The 26,483-nt window shown below is 48.2% G+C and overlaps 3 protein-coding genes across 3 annotated transcripts; 1 reads left to right on the forward strand and 2 right to left on the reverse strand.

Annotated features, from left to right (window-relative positions):
* Positions 1 to 746: 746 nt before the first annotated feature.
* TMIGD3 (transmembrane and immunoglobulin domain containing 3) lies at positions 747 to 5,724 on the reverse strand (the record flags this gene model as incomplete). Its single annotated transcript, XM_082612794.1, has 4 exons — positions 747 to 948; positions 1,667 to 1,733; positions 3,428 to 3,775; positions 5,685 to 5,724. 4 exons carry the CDS (start codon positions 5,722 to 5,724, stop codon positions 840 to 842), a joined length of 564 nt encoding a protein of 187 aa, XP_082468920.1. The 3' UTR covers positions 747 to 839.
* A 4,936-nt stretch (positions 5,725 to 10,660) lies between these two features.
* ADORA3 (adenosine A3 receptor) lies at positions 10,661 to 16,601 on the reverse strand. Its single transcript, XM_082612793.1, has 2 exons — positions 16,026 to 16,601; positions 10,661 to 11,944 (listed from the first exon to the last, which is right to left on the reverse strand). The coding sequence occupies exons 1-2, from the start codon at positions 16,406 to 16,408 to the stop codon at positions 11,338 to 11,340; spliced, it is 990 nt and encodes a 329-aa protein (XP_082468919.1). The 5' UTR covers positions 16,409 to 16,601; the 3' UTR covers positions 10,661 to 11,337.
* LOC309799526 (sorting nexin-12) lies at positions 13,028 to 15,385 on the forward strand. The gene has a single exon (XM_082612795.1). The coding sequence runs from the start codon at positions 13,124 to 13,126 to the stop codon at positions 13,610 to 13,612; it is 489 nt and encodes a 162-aa protein (XP_082468921.1). The 5' UTR covers positions 13,028 to 13,123; the 3' UTR covers positions 13,613 to 15,385.
* Positions 16,602 to 26,483: the final 9,882 nt, after the last annotated feature.

The raw sequence follows: 26,483 nt of genomic DNA on the forward strand, positions 1-26,483 counted from the left end.
TTGTCTGGCTATAGACCCTTGTGTTTCATTAACAGGTGTTTCTGGTTTGTTTGTGTTCTCTCATTCTCTAAAATGTTGTTTTCTACATTTCCATACCCAGAGGAGGTTGGAGTCTGTTTTGTAATTATGCCTACAGTCTCTCCATTGCCCAAGGTATTTCCGTGGCTTCTGAGCAAAAAAAGAAAAGAACAAAAAACCTATTAGACCAACAGTGGCACTTGTCTGTGATGCTCTCTCTATCCTGTGTCCACTTGAGAGGTTAGCCAATTCACCACATGGTGGCCTTCTTCTATTTAGGAATAGGACTCCCTACAGATCAGGGAGTGATGGGCACAGGGCCCAGGATAGAAGAGTCAAGGAGGGAACTTACCAAAAGTGTGGGGATCACAGAGGAAGCTTGGCTGCTTTTCTGGCTTCTGGCTAGGCCTTTACCTGCAATCGCCCAAGGGCAGAAGGAGGCACAAAGCTGAAAGGCCACTCCTCCCATGGCTCAAGGCTGGGCCTGAGGCCCTTGGGCCTGTCCTCTTCCGATCCTGACCCTTCTTCTCAAGGAGACCTTTCTATGCCTGCTTACCCAGGGGCCCCAGAAGCTCCTCTGATGTCTCAGCCTCCCTCCTCGCTGGTCTACACACACCTCCACTTATGAGGGCTACAGTGCTCTCTCTGCCACCTCTCAGGGAGCATTTGTCACTGTGAAACAGAATTGCCCCTAGCCCATGGGCAGGCTGCACGGGATTCCAGGGGTCCAGGCAAAAAGAAGAGGGTCACATTCACCCATTTGAAAGCTGTTCCTTGACCCCTTTCATTTTCCCCAATTCCCACCCACACCACCCCAACTGCTACTTACCCCTTCTACTCATTTGACCTCTCCTTCTTCTGGACAAATGACTGATTATAGAGGTGATCCCCAAGCCTGTGATCAGCATGCAAATGATGAGAATGGTCATCCTGGAAGGAATCACAGACAGCATCCATGTCCCTGGGAAGACACCATCTTTTGGTTCTCTGCTCAGGATCCCCTTTTCTGGGACTCGTCCCCTCTCCCTGCCCCTACTCTCACCCAGTTCCAGCAGCGCCTGGCAACCTGGATTCCTTCAGAGCACCCGTCTCCTCCAGACCACACTTGATTGGACCTGGGGTGGATGTCTGACCAAGCTGGACCCAGCCCCCTCCTCGGGAACTAACATGGGACTGGGAGTGGGAGGATGCAGTCTCAGGCTGGCGAGTCTCTTGAACAGAGGAAAAATAAACTCAGCAGCTAGAAATGGATTATCTTCTCCTATGGCAAAAATAAAATATAAAAGGGCAGTGGGGAGAGAGAGGAAGCAAACACACATAAGCGTAGCAGATTAGAGATGGAGATAAATCCTGATGACATTCAGACCCTGTCTCAGGGCTACCATATCCCTTCCCTCTCATTTCATCAGTCATTGCTCTCTCCTTATGAAGAATTTCCCTCTTTAACTAAAATAGCCAGAGAGCATTCTTGCTGCTTGTGATCAAGAGTGCTAAACTATATTCTTTGAAAGAAAGCAAATAGTCACACTGAAGACAGTTCAGGAAGAGAAACAATACACTGCTGCAAAGGAGCAGGTGTAAACCCACTGTCATGTTGTGTTGTTACTGCCCACCCAAAGTTTGCTTGTCTCCTAAAGTCATGACTCACCTGGAGTGATCTGCCTTGTGGACAACTTTGGAAGAACTGCAGCTTCTGTTCTTGTTGCCTGATAGGTCTGTGTCAGAAAGGATTTGTTGAGAGTCAAATAAGGCTCATCCCCAGGCCCTTCCTTTGCCTTCTGCATCTCTGCACCTCTGCCTGTCATTCCCTCAGTCTCCAGAGAGACTCCTGGGTGACTGCTGGGTCAAGGCCAGCTGTTTATGTGTGCCCTTCACAGGGCAGAAGGCAGAGGGAACAAGCAGGACTGTAATCCAGCCCATATACTCATTTGCCAAACCATGCACCTTGCCACTGGGCTCCATGCACCTGGAGGAAGGGGCATCTTTTCCAGATTTGCACAAGGGCGCTGTGTTGACTAGATATGGCCTGTGGTTAGAGAGTGCCAGGCTGAGTGCCAGTCCTATCCTTAAGGAACTGATCAACAGGTAACATAATTGCCACATCGTGCTTCTGACAGCCACCAAAACCCAATGGGAGAAGGGCCACCATGGTCACCCAAATTGCCACCTGTGATAAGACTGGAGTGTGGGGTGTGTGTCTGTGTTTCATTTATCACTTTTTTTTTTTTTTTTTTTTGCGGTACGCGGGTCTCTCACTGCTGTGGCTTCTCCCGTTGCGGAGCACAGGCTCCGGATGCTCAGGCTCAGCGGCCATGGCTCACGGGCCCAGCCACTCCGCGGCATGTGGGATCCTCCTGGACCGGGGCACAAACCCATGTCCCCTGCATCGGCAGGTGGACTCGCAACCACTGCACCAACAGGGAAACCCCTCTGTGTTTCATTTAAACTAAGGAGCACACTTAGGTGGGACTTCTCTCATCCTGAGCCTAAAACTCAGGACAGACTACACAGTTAAGTAAAAGCAGAACCACACAAAGTAGAAACACTGTAGGCGTGAAGGGTATCACACATTCAGTAAGATGCTTGCTGAACAAATAACTAGTTGGTCAAGTGTGAGCAAGGCCCTCTAGCACCAGGAGGAGGCTTCCCGGAGCTTCCCTTAAGTCCTCTGTTTTCCTACTGACATTGTGCTCTGGATTGCCCTAGAAAAAGACGTCCCTTCTAGAAATGGAAATAATGAGAAGCCACAGGAGGAAAAGATGAAGAAAAGAAAGATAGTACTTTCCATAAGCAGTGTGCCTGAGAGAGGTTTTCAGCATTAGACAGAAGGATTTGGGGGAGCATCTGGAGACCGTATGCCTTCGCCCTGGCCCAAAGGAGCAACACACTGGCTTAGACAGACTCACCCCTCCAGGCTGCTCCACTCACACCCTTCCGGCAGCCTCCTGATGCAAACTGTACTCCTTAAAAGAAAGCATTGACCTCTTGGACCATATTTATCCCTGTAAATTATGAAATTATTTAAGTGGACAGTTTTTGAGGGTGCTTGTCTAGGTGCTTAGACCACTTTTTACGCCTCAGTCATGCCTCAAGAAGTGAATCTTCAAGATTCTAGACCTGCAAGGCAATGCTCTCGCACCTGTCAGCCTCCCAAGTTCCATCAGCCAGATGGCTGTGAGGGGAGAGAGGTGCCAAGAGCACCCCAGGGCAATGGACCCTTCTCCTCCCCAAATTCCAAGTCAGTTGTCAACATCAGCAGCAGCTACCCTACTATGGAGGGAAGGAGAGGCCAGGTTACCCCAGAGAACCTATAGGGGGAGCCCAAGTTGTTGCTCTCTGAGTATTTACCACACCAGCTAACATGCACTGCTGTGGGTTACCCCCAGCTGGATCCCCAACAGGCTCTTACCTCTCCCAGACCAAAAATTGTTGGCGAAGGCTCTTCTGTTGTCAGTGACAACCAGCTCTGTAAAATCCATGTCATCCCTGGCAAAGTCCCACTGGATGCCGCACCAGTACCAGCCCATATCCTCCTTGGTCAGGCAGGACACAGTGACAATAAGCTGATTTCCTGTGTCCCTCAGGGCCACGCGGTCAGTGCTGTTGGGGGTGAAGGCGACGATGTTGCAATAGTCCCGGAAATAGCCTCGGCACCAGTATTTGGGGTGGTCCTTATAGTGGGCATCGTAGTTGCAGATGGCAGAAGCTGTGTCCAGCACAAAGCTTTCCTTGACCTTTTCATCCATGACCATAGCATCTGTGAAAACACACATAGACAAACCCTATTGTTCTTTTAAACACATTGTAGTTCCTGCACCCTGGAGGAAAATTAATTAAAGCATTGGAGGCTGATTTTTGCCTGCTTTGGGGTTGGCAGTTATGGGCTGAATGGGCTGAACAGTGTCCCCCTAAAATTTATACATTGAAGTGTTAACCACCTAGTACTTTAGAATGTGACTACGTTTGGATTTAGAGCCTTTAAAGATGTAATTAAGTTAAAATGGGGTCGTTAGAATGTGCCCTAATCCAATCTGACCGATGCCCTAATAAAAAAAGATTAGGACACAGACAACAGAGGGATGACCATGTGAGGACACAGTGAGAAGGCGGCCCTCTGCAAGCCAAGGAGAAAGACCTCAGGAGAAACCAAACCTGCCAACGCCTTGATCTTGGACCTCTGGCCTCCATCACTGTAAGGAAACAAATTTCTGTTGTGTAAGCCACACAGTCTGTGGTTGTTACAGGAGACCTAGCAAACTAATACAGCAACCCTGGAGAAGACTTCTTCCCTGGCCTAAAAGTGGGTAAAATACGTCTCCCCCTCTGCAAGAATTTAGGCGGCTTCTCATGTTGCTTGCGGGAGAGGGTAGAAGAGCCTGAGGCTTACTGTTTGTAGATCCTCTGCCCGTAGCCCCGCACTCCACCTTGGTATCCTCAAAAAGAAAGTAAGGAGGTTTGAAACAGAAACAAACTCACAGACATAGAAAACAAACTTATGGTTACCAAAGGGGAAAGGGCAGCGGGAGGAATAAATTAGGAGTTTGGGGTTAAAAGATACACACGACTATATATAAAATAGCTAAACAACAAAGACCTACTGTATAGCACAGGGAACTATATTCAGTATCTTGTAATAATCTATAATGGAAAAAAATCTGAAAAAAGAATATATATAGTTATATATATATATATATATATATATGTATGTATAACTGAATCACTTTGCTGTACACCTGAAACTACACAACATTGTAAATCAAATATACTTCAATAAAATTTTTAAAAATAGAAAATAATTATAGAAAAAGAAAGTAAGGAGGTTTAGAGGCTTCTGATGGATGTATAGGGCTGAAAACAGAGATGTCTGGTTCTGTCTGTCCTCAGGGGCTAAGAACTTCATGTTTCCTCCATACCAGACCAGTGTGGGCACATATGTCATCTCAGGATGTTGCATAATAAGGAAGTCATGTACTTCACATCCAGCATGACGGTGGCTGGGGAAGTGTCTGACCAAAGAGACAAGATGGGCAACAGAGACCACCCCTCCCTCAGCCTTCCAGATGTGCACTGGGGCCCCCTCAAATGCTGCCTCAAGTGTAGCTCACAGTGGGTGCAACCAGCCTACAAAGCAGGCTCACATCCTTGATATCATTTGACATGGTATGATATTTTGTTCTCAGATGGACCCCATAAGAAAGACTGTGTGATACTCAGTTTACTGGCCTGAACACTGACTCAGAGAGAGGTTCGGTGACTCTCAAAGGTCACAAGGCTGGACAGTGGCAGAGCTGGGGCCAGCCCAGTCCTCTGAGTCTCATCTCTGGGGTCAGGCATGGGCAGAAAGTGGAAAGTGCCATCCTCATATATCAGCACAAATGTTTGTAAGGGGAGAAGGGGGAAAGGAAGGGGGAACTTAAACTGAGAGAGAGAATCCAGAGCCCTCATTTTAGCTGAGGGCTTCAAATTCCCCCACAACCCCTTCATCAGATCAAAGAACAAGGACTAATTTGGACAAGATCTATTTCCACCTCCTTTTATTTTCCCATCCCACTCCTTAGGTGGTTTGAGCTAATAAGCAAGAACTCCAGGTAGAAAAGGAAAGGAAAAAAAATGCACAGTCTCTGGGAAGCTTGGAGGGCTGGAGATGTTCCTTCCCCATCTCTTACCTGAAAAGACAGTCAAGGAGAGCAGAATGAAGAACCTCATGACTGGAAGGAAGTGAACCTTCAACTGGGATGACCAGATGGACCCAGGGGTCTTAGGAATCCTAGATCTGTTTTTAGGAAACAGGTATCTTTGAGTTTAAGATGGTTTTATCCTGTTCGGAGCGACCAGGGAAAAGAAAGACCAATCAGTTAATCCAAGAAGTGCTACTATGTATAGGTACCCAGGTTGTGCACTGCACAAGGGTACCTCATCAGAGGGATGCCATTTGTGGACATAAACTTACTAATATAGTAATATGAGAAAATTCTGGGCTTCCTGGTAGAGCCCAGAACAGCAGTGAAGATCCCCCTCCTGGATAAATCCACTCTGGCACACAAGGCACACTCAGAAGGGCACATGCACACACACCATCACTGGCACACATTCTAAGATGGCTCCTGAATCAGGGCTGGCCCATGTGATCAGTAAAATATGGTAGAAGGGATGGCATATGACTTCCAAGGCTAGGTCATAAAAGGTGTGCAACTTCCACCTCAGAAGTTGCACTGCTCTTTCTTTCTTGCAGAAGTCAGATGCCATGATGTGAGGACTCTCAAGCAGATCTGTGCAAAGGCCCATGTGGAAAGGAACCAACTTGTGACCCACCTTGGGAGTAAATGTACGACCCACCTTGGGAGTAAATCCTCCAGCACCATTAAACCTCCAGATGATTACAGACCCAGCAACCTCGTGAGAGACGTCAAGCATGACCCACCCAACCAAGATGCTCCTGAATTCCTGACCCACAGAAAGTACAAGAGATAATAATTATCACGTTAAGTCTCTAAGTTTGGGAGTAGTTCATTACATAGCAAACAATAATTAATATTGACATTGTGGGCTTCCCTGGTGGCGCAGTGGTTGAGAGTCCGCCTGCCAATGCAGGGGACACGGGTTCGTGCCCCAGTCCGGGAAGATCCCACATGCCGCGGAGCGGCTGGGCCCGTGAGCCATGGCCTCTGGGCCTGTGCGTCCAGAGCCTGTGCTCCACAATGGGAGAGGCCACAACAGTGAGAGGCCCGCGTACCGCAAAAAAAAAAAAAAAATTGACATTGTAGTTATTTTTTTTTAACTAGTCCCTATTGCTGAGGAAGCTGCATGTAAACCAAACACTCAGTATTGCTCAGAGATGGCACACCGTGAAACCGAAGAAAGTACCAACAGAAGGAGATTATGCACAGATATCAGGAAAATGCCCAAGACATGAAAAAGTAACATTCTAAAGCAAATGATAGGCTCAGAGTTACAGAGAATAAACAGGTGTGTCTATTAGCGTTCTGAGTATTATCTGGTGTTATTAGCTCTGTTGCTGCCTCTTAAGGGTAGAATTAATTCTCACTCTATTTGATGTGTAAATAAAAAGGTAAATGGGTAATAAGGATAAACCAAATTTTTAAAATATCTTTTAGAAATACAAACCGCAGTGTTTACAGATGAAATAGTTTGATGTGCAAAATTTCAAGATAATCAGGGTAAGGCAAGTTGGTGGGGTCATTAATGAAACAAGGTTGGCTGTAAGTTGATCATTATTAAAGCAGGACAATAGGTATATGAGCCTTCGTTATTCTAATCTCTCCACTTTTGTGTGTTTGAAATTTTTCATAATAAAAAGTAAAAAGCAAAAAAACAAACAAAACAAAATGTTGACACAGGTATTACTAGTCTCCCATTTTACGGATGAGACAAATTGAGGCTCAGTTTAAGTAACTGCTAAATTTAAGTTCACACAGCTAGTACAGCCGCCATGAGCTGATGCTAAATCTGAAAGAAAAAATTGTTCTTTCCATTGCTCTCAATTCTGCTTCCCCAGCAGTAACAATATCACAACACCGTAGAGCACTTTAGAGTTGGGATTTTACATTATGCCAGTCATCTGAGTGGTTGGGGCACGATGCAGCCTAATTTTTCTCATTCCCATTTTACCCAGTATAGTATCTAAGGGTAGAGTTTCTCTAGAAAATGTGAATTTAGTTGTAAGAAACTGAAGATACAAACAGACCATGGCCAGACCATATATAAAAATAGAACTCTGGCCCACTACCAGCCCAGGAAACCAGCCCCTTATCTATAGTAACTGGCCCAGGAAGCCAGCCTGATGTAAACCAGACTTATAGGAACTCAGGCTATTATTCCTAGTAACAATCCAGAAAGCCAAACAATAATCCCTGTAACAACTGGCCCTGAATGGCCAGGACTTGATGAATAACTGACAGCTTCCCTAATTTTTGTCCTGCTTCCATCTAGGAACCAACCAGAGAAAGTCAAGTATGCCCCCTAACCCATCACACAGGATGCCCCACTTCTAGTCGGCCTGTCTACAGCCTCCCCAGGCCAATGGTCTCCAGTCGGGGTGCACCTGAGGCCTTCTTTTTTCCACTATAAAAGTATCCCACTCTTCTGCCTGCCTTTAAGTCTCTGCCAAAAAGCAAGGGGCAGTGGCTGACTCCTTTGCTATAGAAAGCTCAGAATAAATAGGGTTTGTTTGTTCTCATTTGGTTGGTCTTCACTTATTTCTATTGTTGATTTGATTTTAAAACTTGAGTAAATAAGCCCAGCTACTCAGCATCTACCTTTGTTCCAGTGAATCTGTATGGAGGAGGAAGGAGGAAGCAAAGCTCAGTTTTGTCTCGGTGGTCTTTTTATCTTATTCCTTTAAAATGAAAGCCCAACAGCCACCTTTGACAATGTTTAGCTGAAGGGAGCTAGCCAGGAGACAGACTCAGGGAAACTCCAGTGACATTAATCTCTAAACCTGAAACCAGGGTAAATCTCGCTGCTTCCAGCCCAACTCCTCATCAGTGAGTCTTAGTTCATCTTTTTTGAGTTCACGCCAAAAGACAATTCACTGTAAGGGCCTCTTCTGGGCTGGTGGAGCCCCCTAGCTCAAGAGATTCTCAATGACTCTCAAGCCCCCAAAATACAACTTCCTACAAACTTTCAGTGGGTTTGCTAAGCAGTGACTGTCAGAAAGGAAAAGAGAGGAGGGGAGGAGGAGAAAGGGAGAAAAAAAAAAGTTTTTCTGAAACTCAGGAGCTACAGCTTGTCTGATGACACCAAATGACTCAGGACAGACTGCTGTTTTCTTGTGAGGCAAGCGGTCCCTTTAAATCAAGTTTCCTAAAAGGGCACATGCCAAATGTTGCTATAGCAACTGGGTTAGAGGCCAAGAGCAAACCAGCACTTCCCTCAAGTCTCCAACTGGGCAAAGGTGAGTCGTGGGCAGAACAGTGTGCCAGGAGCACCCAATGCTCCAGAGTAGACCCAGGGCCTCGTCCTGGAGGGGCATTTTAACTAAACACAAAAATTAATGCGGGGGAAAATGCTGAAATCAAAAGAGGGGATACCATGGGCTTCCCTGGTGGCGCAGTGGTTGAGAGCCCGCCTGCCGATGCAGGGGACACGGGTTCGTGCTCCGGTCCGGGAAGATCCCACATGCCGCGGAGCGGCTGGGCCCGTGAGCCATGGCCGCTGAGCCTGCGCGTCCGGAGCCTGTGCTCCGCAACAGGAGAGGCCACAACGGTTAGAGGCCCGTGTACCGCAAAAAAAAAAAAAAAAAAAAAAAAGAGGGGATACCATTAAGAAAAAATTAGAGGTGGGGGAGGCTTGTATTTTGAAAGAAGAAAGATCCCCCAAAATGTTGATGGGGAATTCGTCAGGAAAAAAATCCCCTCCCACGTCCAGGGACCCCCAGTAATGGAGGGCGGGGGTGCGTTGCAGTCCTCTGCCTCTAACATAAGATTGTGAATGGCACCAGGAAGTGGGTGGGCGGGGTGACCAACTGGTTTGGCATTAGTAGAAAATGCTATGTGCGAGTTTTTCAACATGGCACATAGTGTTGATCATTCCTGGGCTGACAAGAGAAGACACGAGGACATTTCCCTGAAGTGAAATGTTAACAAGATAAATAGGCTTATCAGGCTCTGGCCTAAGATTAGGGTCAGGATAACCTTTCAAGATTGGCTAAGAATTAATAAGAAAAACATTTTCAGTACAGTTATCTTCTCTGATGTGGTTTAACTGAAATCCCCAACTTGCTGCTCTCAACAAGTTAATATACTTATTGTCTTGGGAGTGAGAGTCCACAGCTACAAGTTTGGATAGCCCGATCAGAGATGCCACCTCAAACTTCCAGAGCCACACTCAATGCCCGAATGACTTGACTAGAACGCCATCCCTGTCTGGTGTCCCAACTGGCAACAGCAGTTAAGGCAAAAACCCAGCAGTCCTTTTTTTTTTTTCTTTTTTTGTGCGGTACGCGGGCCTCTCACTGCTGTGGCCTCTCCCGTTGCGGAGCACAGGCTCCGGACGTGCAGGCTCAGCGGCCATGGCTCACGGGCCCAGCCGCTCCGCGGCATGTGGGATCTTCCCGGACCAGGGCACGAACCCGTGTCCCCTGCATCAGCAGGCGGACTCTCAACCACTGCACCACCAGGGAAGCCCCCAGAAGTCCTTGAGTATACAAATCATAGTTTGTACCCATGATTCTGTTAATTGTATGTAAGGTGACTTAAGAGTTTGGGCTTTGCAGAAATGACAATTTACTCTGCATGTCTAGGGATAGGTAGTAAGAATCTTGGGTTCCCCCATAAGGCAGGACTGCCTTGAAATCCTGGCTCTCATACTTGTTAACTGTGTGATCGTGAACAAATTACTTAACACCTCTGTGCCTCAGTTTTCTCTTCTGCAAAATAGAGATGGTAATAATGGTGGTGCCTAAAAGACTGTCAGGACCAAAAGAGAGAATGCATGCAAAATAGTACATAGAAATTGCTCAACAAATAATAGCTATCTGGTGTCTCTTTTTGCCACACTCCCGCTATTCCTATTAAATAATAAAATACCAGAGGAGATGATTAAGACTCAGCTCTAAGAATCATTTCTTCTCTAACTCTTGATGAATGGTTCATAAAGTTGACAAATGTTCTGATCAGCCCTGGAAAAAGGAGCAGGGTGTTCTGGGGCCATGGGTGAGGGTCCTAGAATTTACACAGGCGAACATGCCACATGGCATCAGGTAGAAGCAGGCTGAGTGCCAGGAACAGCCAGCTGGGTCTTCAAGACCCAAGTGACCCTGACCCTCAGCAAAGAGCTACACAACAATTAGTTATCATCTTTTATTTACTCAAATACATTTACAGGTGAATCCAGCAAGTTAAGTCCCTCTTAAACTCAGTTCACTCCTTGCATTCCATCCATCCTCCAGGTATCTGCTGAGAGCAGGGTTCTCTGCTTAGTTCCATAATGGAGTAGAACTGAGTCACCATTATGTACATGTCCAGCCCAGTTGGGACCCTTTTGCAGTAAGTCAATGAGGCATCCTTCAGATTCCATGACTTCTGTTTGGGAAGGAGGGACACGGGCAGTAGTAACAATAGAACATTGTCCTCAAGTCAGACACCCAGAAAATTGAATTAGAAAAGGACAAGAAAAAATTGAATTAGAGAAAGAGGGTAGTAGGGAAGATAAAATTGGAGACAGCCAGCCAAATGCTTCCCACATCACTGGAAGGAATCAAACATGTGAGAGCCCATGGCCCAGGTGGATAGGCCCTTAAGTGCTTGTCCATGCTGAATCTGAAGGGTAATGGGACGGAGAGTCATCTTTCATGGATAGTTACTCAGAAGTCTGCTCAGTGATTGAGTCCAAGGAATTAGAGGGCTGGCAGATCACACAGGATTTGAGGATCAAGAGATAGGTTTCCTTGAACTTCTTTATTTTATAAGCATAGACAATAGGGTTCATCATGGAGTTAGCATGGGACAGCAGGATGCCCAAGTACAGCACAACCTGTGGTACTTCCCCATCAAAGTAGATGATACAGTTGATGACGGATAAAGGCAGCCAGGACAGAGCAAACAAGAAAAGAACCAGAAACAGAGACTTGGCTATCTTGAACTCCCGTCCGTAAAATGCACCTGTCTCTTTGGAGTTAGAAAAGTTCTGATTGAGTTTGTTCCGGATAACATAGAAGATGTCAAGGTAGATGGCACACATGACAACCAGGGGAATGAAAATCCAAGTGAAGAAGCTGAAGTAGACCATGTAGTCCATCCTCATGACGGAACGGAATTGGCAGGAAAGGAAGGTGAGATTTTTGTGGTACTCTGAGTTCAGTTTCATGTTCCAGCCAAACATGGGAGTCAATCCCACCAGGAATGACACCAGCCAGCAAAGGCCCAGAGCCAACCATATTCTTCTTTGAGTGGTGAACCTCTTGTATCTGTTGAAATGGAAGGGAGTCGGTGAGTTCACAGCAGGAATTGCTAATGGGTTGGGCGGGGGGATGGAGCTGGAGGGTGTTGGTATTCTATGGTGATTTCAGCTAAACTCTACTGGATATGAAGACAAGATGAGCAGACAATGATTAGAGAAAAATACAGCAAAGTTCTCTGGGAACTTTTCTAAAGAAGTACAACCTCCAAAGCAGCAGGAGTACGTTGCCTAGAGTCAGGGGCTTGTGTACCCCATTCACAGTTCCATTTCCAGCCCAAGAATTCTTCAGTCCCTGGGAAGTAAGAGTTATCGATCAAAGTCTCCTGGGATCGCCTTACCTGGGGAGAAATAATCTGCTCAAAGCATGTTTGCCTGCTGTGCTCTGCACTGGTTTTTTTTTGTTTGTTTGTTTTGTTTTTTGGCTGTTGTGCTGCTGTCCATAAATTAGACTCTGCCTGTCCCACACTTACCCCCTACCTGTGTCTGCCCCTGCTTCCCTATTTGCACCACACTTGGGGTTTGAGTTACACTCCACTCTCATGGAGTTGCAAAAGTCACGTTGAGGTGCTTCCAGGACCTTAAAAGACTCATCCAATCAAAAGTCACCATTTCTCCTTAAACCATTCTTCCTGACAACATTCTACACAGGCTATAAGAAGGAAGCAGATTTTGTTAAGTACTGGCTATGTACTCAGTAGACTTTCTCTCAATAAAATCTCATGATAAACTGGAGATATTTTTATGACAATCTCCATTTCATTGATGGTAATGGTGAAAATCATAGTAGTTACAGCTACCATTTACTGAGCACCGACTGTGTGCTGGGCATTTTTCTAAGAGCTTTACGTGTATTATCTCATTTGATCTTATGGGGAAGGTGCAATTATCATCCCCATTTTATAGGTGAAAAAAAATGAAACAGACAAGTTAAGCAACTTGTAGAAGCTAAAAGTGTTGGAGCTAAAATGGAATGGAGGTGAATCTGAGTTCAGAGCATCTTAACACTATGATGAGGAACTGAGATGCAGAAAGCTAAATAACTTGCCCAATATCAGGCCTCAAGATCTGGGATTTGAACCCAGGCTCATTTGTATCAAAAGTTGTCTGTAAGGGGCCGTGCGCGCTCTTGCCTTCGGCCTCTGTCCCCCATCCCCCCTTCCCCGGTCCCAGTCTCTCCTTCGGAAAGATGTCGGACACGGCAGTAGCTGACACTCGGCGCCTTAACTCGAAGCCGCAGGACCTGACCGACGCTTACGGGCCGCCAAGTAACTTCCTGGAGATCGACATCTTTAACCCACAGACGGTGGGCGTGGGCCGCGCGCGCTTCACCACCTATGAGGTTCGCATGCGGACAAACCTACCTATCTTCAAGCTGAAGGAGTCCTGTGTACGACGGCGCTACAGTGACTTCGAGTGGCTAAAAAATGAGCTGGAGCGAGATAGTAAGATTGTAGTACCACCACTGCCTGGGAAAGCCTTGAAGCGGCAGCTCCCTTTTCGAGGAGATGAAGGGATCTTTGAGGAGTCCTTTATTGAAGAAAGGAGGCAGGGCCTCGAACAGTTTATTAACAAAATTGCTGGGCACCCACTGGCTCAGAACGAACGCTGCCTACACATGTTCCTGCAGGAGGAGGCAATTGACAGGAACTACGTCCCTGGGAAGGTGCGCCAGTAGGAGGCCCTCTCACCACTTGCCCTCTACTTTCCTGCTGAAATGACATTGGTTTTTACACTAAGCCTCTCTCTCTCTCTTTGATCTGAAGTTGGCTCTCCAACCCCTGGCCTGATAGACTGTCTGGCATTGTGTTCCTTGGTACCTGACTATACCGTGGGCACTCTGCTAGGATCCTCTCCTCTGAGGAGAGGTGGGAAACCACAGGCAGATGCCCTTTGCTTGGGGTTGGGGGGTGGGTGGGGGGATTGGACTGGAAGGCAATTTCTTGGGCATTTACCCATGCCAGAAGGCTAACCTTGCGGGGGGCGGGTCTTGTGCTGGTGGGGCACTTGGGTACATACTGATGCTGCAAGTCCAGGGGATTTTTCTTACTCTTAGGTTTAACCAGGAACACTGAGCAGGGAAAGACCCTGCCTTTCCTACCTGCATGAACTTTTTTCCTTGTGGGGAAGGTGGCAGAGACCGAAAAGCTCTCATTTTCTCTAGGCCCGTTCCCAGTTTTCTCAAGAGTTTCTTTTGTTGTACTTTCTGTCTCCCTTGTTGCTTTTCATGGCAGTAATTCTAGAGTCTAAGCAGTATGTTGTGTGGAGCAAGGTGTGTGGGTTTTCTAGACCCATCATCATGGCTGCTTCAGAGTCAGAAGAAAGCCATAGGGCAGTTGGGGAGCTCCTGTTGCCTAGCCCCTTTCCTTTGTGGCTCCCCACTCTGGCTGCCTGTTCTCACTCACCAGCAGGTGAGTCAGAATGGGCTGGGCTGGCAGTTCTCCCTCCCCAAGCCCTTGCTACTTTTATGGGTTAGCTTTGCAGATTTGGAGGCTTGAGGGCTATGGGAAACTCACCACTGCCAGGTAACTCCCTGAAGGGTGGGAGTGGATAATTTTCTAGGTACCTCCCGGTGGTAGGGAAGGGCATCACCACTCTCTTCCTTCCATTCTCCCTTCCCCCCATCCCATTTAGTGCTGCCACAAGACAGAAAACACATGAACAAACCACACAGTCTCTGACTTCTCCTAAGCACTTTGAGCTATTGATGGGGCTTAGGGGCAAGAGTTGTCGCTGCCCTCCCCAGCTTGGTCACAGGGTTATTGAACTGCCTGCACTTGTTTCCCATGGAACCCCAGCATTCTCCCCGGAAGCTGAGGTAGGGTTAGCACCTGGGTATAGATTTCTTAAAACTTAGAGTCTGAGGCAGCTTGTTGAGGCTGGCGACTCTCCTGGGCTTCTGTCTGGGATGTAGTGGTTTGTTTGCTGGGCCCGATATCTGTCCCAAGTGGTGGGATGGGAGCAGGTTAACTCTGGTGTCAGGTCAAAAGTGGGGGCTCTTTGCTTAGACACCCTATCATGGAAGGACTGGAATTCTTTATATAGGGTCCTGAGGGAAAAGATTACTGATTCTGACAAGACCCTGATCGGAGAGATTAGGATTGGGTTTTGATGTGGGGTTTGGAGTACATCTAAATGTTGAAGTTCCCCGACACAGATAGCTCTTCAGCTGCCGGGCCTGTGCCAGGGCCTGAGCGGCCCCTAGAGCGAGGCTCTGCTCCCTTTCCCAACTTCCCAGTGTTGGCGTTGTTGCTGCCTTTTTCATCTGTATCCTCTGTTATTGACTTTAAAAAAAAAAAAAGATTCCTCCTTTCATTGTGCACAAGTGCTGAGAGCCTGAGGCCCCATTTCTGCTGTGTATATATCCTGACTCGGGGCTTTTATTCAGCAAAATGTTCATTCTTCTGTCAGACAATGTCATATTCAACTCTGTTCATATTAAACCACTGTGAAGCAAAAAAAAAAAAAAAAAAGTTGTCTGTAGCTCCCTCACCATGCTCTTTCCCCAAGAGAAGAGAGGAGCAACAAGATACCAATGTAATTCAGGACACCTGGGGATTTGATTTCTTCATTTGGCAATCTCTTCTGCTCAAATGATCAACTGAAAAGTTGTTACTACTTTCTGTAATGGAGAACTTTTGTGGTCCCCTTCTCAGCATGGAAGAGGAAGCAAAATTAAAACAACTTTAAAATAGCCTACATTTGCAAAGAAGAGAAACATCAGTTTATCTCCTTCTTTTCTCTCTGCTTATCTTATCATCTAGTATGTTTCTATCATTTCTAAAAGTCAAGAGCATTTTTCATTAATTAAAGGTACATCGAGTTTTTGTCATCTTTAGCCCCCGGGGTATTGAGCATATACTTCTGTAGTCAGCGGGGAGGGATTGGAGTGTTCCTCTGTTTCTAGTTCCCAAGTCTCTACTCATTGTTGTTAAACCCTTCACACACCAAATGGTGAAAAGAACCTCTTTCAAGTTCAGAGGCCAATTTGGATTTGTTTCCACTCAAAAAGTCTGAGATCTGGAGGTTGTAGCCCCATTTCCCAGGCACCTCTATCACTGCCCCACACCACCCCTCTCCAAGCAAGTTACCTGACCGTGAGCTTGACCCGCAGGTATCGGTCCACAGCAATGGCTAGCAAGGACATGATGGAGGCATGGGTGAAGATCAGCAGCAGGCAGGTCATGAGAAGGCAGCTATAAAAGTGGATTGTGACACCCAGGCTGATGACAATGGCCAAAGGCATGACCAGCACCCCGACAGCAATGTCAGCCAGGGCTAGGGAGACAATGAAATAGAAGGTGGTGTTCTGCAGGCTGGGGTTCAGTTTGACCACCCAGATGACCAGCACGTTGCCCACTATGGCACAGAGCCCAATGAGAATCTCCACAGTGATGTAGGTAGCGTTGGCCAAGGACACGGCAGTGCTGTTGACTGGCATCTCGCTTTCCAGGTGGAGACTCCCAGGTGACATATGTGCCAACAAGATCCGTGTGGGCCAGTCAGCCTAGCTCTTGCCAGACATCTTGCCAGAGGTCCAGGTGCAGCAGCCACAATCCAGAACTCACAACTCACCCATTCCTTCTCTTCTCTGATGGAACCCCCTCTCCCCCTCTCCTTAGAGACAGTCCATCACAGGGCCATCACTTTCAGCCTCAACGCAGGCCGTACACCCCTGGGCTCCCAGAAGCCTGGAGAACAGTTCTATGTGGGCTGAAAGTGAAAATGCTGCTGCTCTTATTTCCCCTGCCCATGGAGAGCTACTTAAGATCCATCAAGATAAGCAATGCTCTTCAGTGGTGTTTCAGGAAGTGAGATGGACCAAGAGGAAGCACAGAGCCAGGAACACTCAGCAAGAAGATGGAAAGAATGGGGGCTGGGTGGGGGCATGTTCGTAGCATGGAGAAGACTCAGCATTCATTTACTCAGGGACTAGATAAGAATGCCACTCTGGGTGGGAGAGGAGCTGGGAGCACTGACTATGTAATATTCTGGCTTTCTGCTAGCTTATCAGAAAGACTGTGCAATAGGGAGGCAAGCAGAACACACAGAAGAGAAAGAAATAGACTTTGGTGGCAGGCTCCTAAACTTAGCCAGAATGTACTCTTTCTAAAGAGTACACACCATAGACTGACTGTGTCCCCCCAAAACTCATAGGTTGAATTCTGACCCTCAAGTCAAAGTAGTTGGAGGCTTTGGGAGGTTATTAGGTCATGAGGGTGGAGCCCTCATGAATGGGATTAGTGTCCTTATAAGAGGGATCCCACAGAGCTCCCTTGCCCCTTCCACCATCTATGTACCAGGAAGTTGGCTCTCACCAGACACAGGTTCTACTGATGCCTTGATCTTGGACTTCCCAGCCTCCAGAACTGTGGGAAATAAATCTCTCTTGTTTCTAAGTCACTTAGTCTTTGGTATTCAGTTATATCAGCCCAAAGGGACTAAGACAGCGCATAACAGTAAGGACCGAGAATTCGGCCACATGAGTTGACTCTGTTGGGGCATAGCTGGAACCCAGCCTTTGTATCAAAGATCTTTTGCCAAAGAGACAAACTAAGATTCCCTGTTCAGATGAGCAAAACTTCAGCACCTCCCGTAAGCATCACATCTGCTGACCCTCATCTTCCCTTCTCAGCCCACACACCCACCCTCATGCTAGCAACCAGCCTGTGTCAAATCTGGTTGAGGGACAACAGGATGACCAGCCATGCAGAAAGGAGGGAAAGGGCAACATGTACACATGATCACACATCATACCTCCTGCCCTCCGGCCCCAAGCCCCACCCCGGCCCTGCAGGAACAGCCATCTATCTGAAAATCAGACCCTCTCCCTGAAGTTGCTCACCTGGAACCTCCTGGGAATCAGACACTTGAATGTAATTTTTATTTGGAGTCCCCCTGGGAGTTCCACAGGGGTTTCTCAGTGCCGCCCAAAAGGGTTATTTAGAGAGACAGCAAAAGGAACAGTTGGACCTAAGCCCACACTGTGGATTGAAGGGTTGATAATACTTACCTCTAAGCACCAATCTATGTAGATTCAAAAAATAAAATTTGACAATCACAGGAGTGCTGTTCTGGTGTTTACTAACAAACACCTCTCACTGGGGCACTGGAGAGATGCCTCAGCATGGGGCCTGCCAGGGTCTTCTTTGGTTGTTCTGCTTCGGCATCATCCGTCGACACCCCTACCCCCCCCACTCCCCACCCCCGCCTCATCCCAAGTCTGTCTGGTGTGCCTTGCTCATCCCTGCTAGACTTGCTCAGGGAGCTGAGCCAACTCCCCAGACATTAAGGTGCAGTCCTCTCCAACTGCATTTCTGTCGCTCCAGCATTTTCCAATGTTAGCCGTGCCCACATCCCTGCACTTTGGGAACTTGAAAGGTGTCACCAGCCTCCAACGTGACCTCTCATAAATGTCTCTACTGCAGCCGCTCTCTTTATCTCTGCTCGGGAGAAGGAAGACATAGAGAGCGATTTCTAGGAGGCTCCGTGTGACCAAAACAAGTCCTTCTCGCTATAAAGCAGTTGTTGAATCTTGGTAACTCACTGCCAACAATGTACCCCGGCTCCCGACCCTCAGCCACCCAGTAGCACCAAAACCTTATTTGAGAGAAAGACCCTCTGGGGTAGCAATGAGTCATGTTGCCTGGCTGTGGTGATGGTATAGCTAAGGAACATTTTTCCTGGAGGGTTTGGTAACCCCGGGTCTGCCTAGGGTGGCCGAGGACAGAGCGAGTGGGCTCATGGCAGAGTGGAGCGCAGACAGCTGCTCTGTGTTTGGGAGCTGTGCAGACAGTGGACAGTTCCTGCATTTAAAGAAAAAAGCCTGTGGCTCTTGTGCAGCTGTGGGCCAGAAGCTTGGGGGAGGGAAAAGGAGGTGGAGGCCAGGGAAAGTCCCTGAACCACAGATCCATCCTACCGGAAGTGAGCCGAGCTGTTAGGGATGGAAGTGACAGCTGGAGCTGGAAACCCGACTGGTGTGTGTTTTCAGATTCCAGCCTATTTCCCCTCCTTTAAGACCCAGGTGAGTCCTTCCAGAATCAGCCCATCTCATCTGGGTTAGAGAAACCAAGTAGAAGGGTTTTGCTCAAGGACCATTCACAAGGGAAGCATGGTGGGGACAGGATAGCCTGTGAGGCCGTAACCCACAGGAACAAGGAGAGACAGGGGACACACGTGGGGCCACCGACCCAGCCACCGCTCCCCCCCCACATTCCCCAGGAATTGTTCCCAGAATCCTCTGCACAAACCTGGGGCATTTCCTCTCTATGAATAAAGGAAGCCCTTCCTTTATATTTTCTGAGTAGACAGAGCCCATCGATACTCAGGTGGCTGATCTGAGGGGTGAGGAGGAAGGCTTTCACAGCCACTTAGCATTTTGGCGTAAGACGGGGCCCTGAGTGTCCTTTTCATTCTAGACTGAACACCAAAGGGTAGCCAGGGAAAGAGGACAGAGAAACCAGGAGGAATGGTCCCCTTTCCCCATCCCCCCAGCCCAGTCCACAGCCACTCTTAGTCAGGGAGCTGCCCTCATCACCTCTGAGCCCCCTAACCCAGCCCGAGGTGCAGCCTCCATGTTGCCCCCGCGATCAAGTCCAGACTCCTCAGAATGGCGTTGGAGACTCTCTGTGAGGGGGTCTCCCAGCCCCTGCAGTCTCCTGTTGCCTGGTTCATCAGGAAACCATAAGTGCCACTGGGCCATGTCTCCCGGGGCTCAGAGCGAGCTCTTTCACTTCCTCTCCCCTACGCACATGCTCCTTTCTGGCTAGGAAGGCCCTTCTCCTGTGCATCCACACAGAAAACAAGCACTTTTCCTTCTAGACACTTCTCAAACTGAACCTTGAAGAAACATTTGCAGACCCCACCTGCCCCTGTCCCATGCTGGGTTTATATAATCCCTCCCCTGTTATTCTTTGAGCTCCTGGAAGGCAGGGATCTCCCCTTTTCATTTCTGCATTTCTATCCCCTACCACAATGCCTGGCAGCTACTAGGTGCTCAGGATATTGACAAATGAATGAGTAGGAACCTCAGTGAACCAGGGGGCATAAACTTAGCACTGGGTATAGAATACCAATCAGCTAGGACTTGTGAAGCACTTTCCATTATACCAGCTGCTGTGTTGAACATTTTATACATCTGATCTCCTTCGATTCTCTCTGATGAAATAGAGACTGTCATTGCTGTTGCGGCTCAGAAGGGTTAAGTAACTTGTCCCCCGGGGTGCAGAGCTAGGAAGTGGCAGAGCTGGCATTCAAACCCAGGTCCCTGTCTTCAGTAAATGCATAAGCAAGAAGGGCTTGGGCCCCAAGGGGATCTCTGTACCAGAAAGAAAACCTTTTGTTGGACCAAGGTGCCCCCCCACAAAAAAAATTTAATAACAAAATAAATTATAAGTGAAACATGGCTCAGCAGATTTTCCCATCTAAAAGAAAGCCTATGTCTGTTTAGGTTCTACTGAAAAAACCTGAAAATATGGAGGAGGGAAGGGTCTTGGAGGAACTATGAGCCTGAATCAGAGAAAAAGCAACTGGAGTCCTGGAGAAAGGACTCTTGTGTCCCAAACCCTGGCCTGGAGCCACCGTGAGCTGAGGCAAATGGACTCAGATCAGCCTCAAGGCCACAACCTGGCCCTTGGGCTTCTGCTTAAAAGCCTAAGAGCCTGGCCAGAGATGGTTCATCTGATCCTTTGCAGCTTCTCAGAAAAGCCTGGGAAATCCCAGCACCCAGCCTGCAGTAACAACAAGACGCAGTGTTAGCAGGGGCCCAAGGAAAGGACTCTGCAGCCCCAGAACTGGTGCAGGTGGTTGCTGAGACAGGATGTCAGGCAGGCGGAAGGTGCTGGCTTCTGCCAGGGAGCTGGCTCTCACTGACTCGACTGCTGCCTGCAGAGTTGCACAAAATCATTTTGCTCACTTCCTCTTGGCCCCATCGCCACTTCCCCAAAGATTTATATTTTTGTAGAACTTGATGCTTGCTAGCCAGCAGCAGAGGCTTAGAAAGAGCAAGTGCTGAGTCCCTCCAGGACGGTGGTCTGCTCTTACTCCCCCTCTGCCAGCCCCCCTTCCTTCTCTGCCTCTCAATCAAGCCGGAGGGAGGAGGCTGGGCTGATCTGGAGCCACTGTCCCCAGGGGGCTTCCTACTAGGACTTCAGCTGTGACCAAGGAGCCAGGGACTCCCTATAGCCTGAGTTCAGGAGAGACTCACTTAGAGCCAGTGTGATGGGGGAGGAGAGAGGTCAAGGTTCCTTCACTCTGAGCAACAGGAAATCCTGCCCAGCCAAGGAGAACTGTTCCTGGCACCTACGCCCCACCCACCAGAACCTCCACCCACACTGAGTGTGTCAGAAGGCCTTTGGGCTCTAGTGGAGAATCCAGAGAAGGGTCCAGCTAACTATATTTGTTCCAGGTTCTAGGCACTTAGGAAGTGAGGAGGTGTTCCAACTACCGGAGTCTTAGCCGGTAAGAGGCTTTTATTCCTGTGTCCCTGTTGGGGCGCTATGTGCAGCAGTGACCACCAGGTGGAAGCACATTTCCACTGCCACTCAGGGTGCAGGTTGAGCAAGAAAATCCCTGAGAATTTAGCAGCACAGCCTCCGAGCACCACCTAGCCAGCCCCCTCAGATTGCGCAGAAAAGGAAAGAGAGAACTAAGGGGAAGGGAGACACAGAGAGATTGCCATCTGCCTAAATTCAATCCAATCCCAAAGAATATTCCTGGGCAGTACCAAATTCCATCCTCTTGACTCAAGGGGCTGAGAAGCAGCTTCTCCTTTTAAACCCGTGAGTGTTCCAGTAAAAACAATATTTGGTGCCCTTCAGAGTGTGCAAAACTCCTCACATGGTCCACGTCAGTAAATGAACACAACAACCCCGCAAGGTAGATATCATTCGTCTCATCTCCCAGCAGAAGAAACTGAGGCAGCGAGACAGAGGGATCTACTCAAGGTTGCCCATCTGGTCAGAGGCAGTGTGAGGATGGAGCCATCTCTGGCCTCCTTGACTCGTGGGGGGACAGAAACCACCCGGGGAGGTCCCACTGGGATGTTTCACGTTCCCTATGCCTATGTCACCAGGCCGTCCCTCGGTGCCTGCCAATCTCTGACCTGTCCTCTCCCTTCTATGGGCACAGGGCCCACTGGTCCATTTTCCCAGCTTTTGCTGGAGTGCAACCCTGCAAGTGAGTATTATTAGATCCATTTCACAGATGAGGAAACTAAGGTGCGGTAGCCAGTGAATGACTTGCTCTGGGCAGCACAGCCAGTAAATGGCAGAACTGGGCCCAAACCCCAGTCTGTCTTGCCTTCAAAGCCCTGGCTCTTCTCAATGAACCCCATGAGGACAGTTACACATCAATTATGCCAAAACCCAAATTGTCATTTGGGCAGAAATCCTTCAGTGTCCTAATTGATAAGACTTGCTTCAGAGGTCAGGCCAGCTACTAGGGGCAGTGTGTTATTGGGCCAATTGTCTGCATTCCAGCACCTGTCAAAGCTCAGCTCAGCAGGGGGGTATCCTGGGCCTCCAGAGCAGCCAGTCCCCTCCCCCTCCACACTCTCTGCATGCAACTCGTGCAGTGGGCCATATGAGACAATGGCGTCCTGGAACCATATTACTTTAGTTCCCTGCTGAGACGCGTTCCCAGATAACCTCAGCCTCTCTGTGTTTTATTAAAGGTAAATACAGAAAGCTGTCAGAGGAAGTATGTACTGCATTGCATCATGACCAAAGATACTATCTGCTGCTATGTTCCCTACAGAAAGTTTCTCAGGTTACATTTCTCTGAGGAGTTTAGTGCTAGAAAAAAAAAAGTCGCTTTTCTTAATAAACTAGCCTGCTTTGTTAACTGCTTAGTGGTAGAGCTTTGTATAATTTGGTTTTGTGTGGGCAGCCAAGAGGCTCCGCACTGGTGTTCTGTCTCAGTAACCACACTCTGCTTAGGTATCCCACTGCATCTATAGGCCCCACGTCAGCCCTTGGCACCTGTTGTGTCGGGGATTCCATCGTGCCTTGTTCTTTTATTATGAACGGCTCCCATCCTTTTTGGAAGTAGGCAAGCTGTGAATAATGAACACACAGAACTGACATTAGAAGGCCCGTTAGTGTTTATTTTGAAGGCAGGTCTGCCGGTTGATTAACCCAGGTTCTTTTTTTTTTTTAACAAATTTAATCAGTTATACATATACATATGTTCCCATAACCCCTCCCTTTTGCACCTCCCTCCCACCCTCCCTATCCCACCCCTCCAGGCGGTCACAAAGCACCGAGCTGATCTCCCTGTGCTATGCGGCTGCTTCCCACTAGCTATCTACCTTACGTTTGGTAGTGTATATATGTCCATGCCACTCTTTCGCTTTGTCACAGCTTACCCTTCCCCCTCCCCATATCCTCAAGTCCATTCTCTAGTAGGTCTGTGTCTTTATTCCTGTCTTACTCCTATGTTCTTCATGACATTTTAACCCAGGTTCTTAAACAAAGATTCTTGTCAGTTCCCCACATGACTTGGAGGTGAGGATTTTTCCCCGGACAAGTGATCCACAATCATATTTTAGATGATCAGTTTGGACAAAAGAAAAAAATATGTTGACACTGGAAATGCCCTCTGGGGTTCAGTGAGCCCTTTGAGGAAAGCTTTCAATACAATACTTGAAGCATCAGTATCCAGCAGGATCTAGTAAATGCTCCCTTAGGAATGATGCTGTATAGAGCATAATATAATGATTCTCCAGGTGGAACTTATTTTTATTTATGTAACCCCACCCACTTCCACAAAGGATTGAAGTTACTACCAGGCTGAGTCAATAGCTTCCCCCTCTGTACTCCCACGTCATCTCACACATTCCTCTGTTTGAGCATTTATTACACCACTTTGTAGTTATTTAATTACATGACTGCTCCTCTCACTAGCTAGCAAACCCCAGTAGCTAGTAAACTCCTTAAGTAAACTCCATAAGAAATTATACCTTATTCATCTTCATACCTCCCACCCTCTCCCCTTCTCCCAAAAGTACCAAGAGCCTGAAATAGTACCTGGCACATAGGAGACCTACAGCCAATTCTCACTGAATGTGTAATGCATTATTCTCAGGCCTCTCTGCTCTTCACCTTGCAAGAATGCTGACCATATGTCTCTACGTCCACTGCGGAGTCAGGAGGGATCTAGGAAGACCTCTTCCTCACCAAAAATAGCTTTTTGCATCTAATTTCAATTGCAAACCAGTACAGATAGAGAGCAACATTTTTCTGGTCAAAGTTTGGGTCTGGTCAAAGGCACCCTCAGGGAGAATGTCTGCTATTTACATTACAGTTTGTGGTTTCAGCATTTTTATATACAATAGCCTATTTCATTCTCTCATCTCTGTGATTTATCTAAAATGGTGCCCTCTACACACACACACACACACACACACTCTGTCATCTCACTCTGTTTATTTCCTATGTCACCCCTTTCACAACCAGAGCTCTTCATCAGAGTTTATTCCTTTCCTCAGTCGGCTTGTCACTGCTCTATCTGCAGGACCCAGAACCACCTCTGGTCCTGGCTAGCCCATTTAGTGTGACACATGATGTAATGGGACTAAGAAGCCCCAGATCATTGGGTTTGGTATGGGGTTTCCAGAATATGAGGATTTGGGGTGGGAGGGAGCAACAGAGGAATCTGATGCCCAGAGTGGCTAGTTCAAGGTCAAACCTGGAGCAAGCAGCCAGAGTTCTTCGCTAGCAGAAAGACTGGGAATCCACATGGTTGGGAATCCATAATGATGCGCTCCCCAGTTCCTGCATTTTCTTAGAGTTGATTCTCTCAGTCTCTTGCTGGAGGGGCTCTATCCATGTTCTGCTTCACTGGCTCCTTTGTCATGCTGGTCCCCCTCTCTCTGAATCCCCAGTCAGACCGCCTGGGACCCTCCAATCAAGTCTGTGGTTGATTTTTTCTTCTTTCATGGCTGCACTTGATCCTTGACCAGTCTGCCTGTCAACCCGTGCTGATGGGTGCAGTGGTGGGTGCTAATGAGTTACACCTGGAGCACCCCAGATGTGCCTAATGGATGTTCAGCTACAGTGAGATGCTTGACAGCACGCACATCCGTGCCTCTTCATCCAGGTGCCAGGCCCGTCCCACTCCGCCCTCACCGACATGCTCCAGGGGAGAGATCTGTCAGGTCCAGTCCTGGGCTGCAAAACACGCTCATCTGTCTTTTTAAAACTCTGTTTCTAAATGGATGATGGTGGAAAAATTGTTCATTCTGTGTCTTCATTTCCCCCTTGATAAATGACAAAGATACCTGACCGAGGGCTGAGGGAAGCAACGTGGGCCCGGCAGCTGGTCCACGGTCTTGCTCACCTCCCCCTCTACCAGTGCGTAAGCGCTACAGGGGAGGGTCCTTGTTGCACGGTCAGGGCCACTCCAGCGACCAGCCACTGCTCCACCTAAGAGGTGCTTGATAGATCTTGAATTAAAGGAAAATCATTTCACACCTACCAGCCTCCCCAGACGGTGAGATACAGGGTTTTTGGGAATCCAAGAGGAAGAACTCCCCAGATGCTGCTCTCTTCGGCACTGACTCTCCCAATTTCTCAGTGGAGCGGCTCTACTCTTGTCCAAATCCCCCAGCAGTGCTCCTGGCTTCTGAAACAGGAAGTGTCCAAAGGAGATGTGGAGGAGGCAGTATCATCTTCCTCTCCCTTCTCCACAGTTGCCAGGGTAACTTGCTTACCCCGTTCCGAGTGGTTTGTCAGCATCGGAGATGGCGCCCACCTACCTGGGGAAGCAGAAGCAGGCGACCTCGGTGGGCTCCCAACTGTCCCACCCATGACTCCTCTGTGAGCCTGGGGAAAGGCAGCTCAGATCTGAAGATGCTCAGTTCCAGACATGCTGCCTGCCAGGTCACTGGCCCCTAAGAGCCACTCTGGCTCCCGACGTGCCACAGGTGACCCTCTCCCAGCACCAGTCTCAAGAGCAAGATTATCCCAAGCAATAATGAGAGTTTCCATTTCTCACGTGTCATTCATTCTGGAGGGCCTGGCACATCACTCGACCCTCTTCACCCCTGAGAAGGGCCCCTTCCTGCGCAGGGTGTAAGGGTTGCTGAATATTACAGCCAACTCCTGCCAAAACAGCTGCATGGCAAACCTGGGGGCACATGAGGCCCAGAATTTAACTTGAATTACATCTATTTGTATTTGCTCTCAACCCTTAACACCAAACATCATCCAATCTTTCATTAACCGTGGAATCTTTCCTGATTTCAAGGCAACAAAGAAATAAGTTTGTTTTAGGTGAAGGGTTTAGGCTCAGAGCCGGGCTGTGGAGCCAGTTCCAATCACTCCCGTCTCCCAAGTAGCATCTTATTCTGTCCTTGTCCCTCCAAGATGAGTCAACTGGCCTGCTCTGACCATTCCCAGTGGAAGGCTAGACCTCGCTTTAATGACCAGGACTTCAGCTGGGGCAACAGAACTCTAGGTCACTGCAAGACAGTCCAGCCCACGCCCCTTTGTCCCCCACCCCCGTGCCCTGCCCAGTGCCCATGACTAGAGCTTTTTATGTGATTCCGG

The sequence above is a fragment of the Mesoplodon mirus genome (genome assembly GCF_964341445.2).
Source record: "Mesoplodon mirus genome assembly, chromosome: 3".
In the NCBI taxonomy this organism is placed as follows: domain Eukaryota; kingdom Metazoa; phylum Chordata; class Mammalia; order Artiodactyla; family Ziphiidae; genus Mesoplodon; species Mesoplodon mirus.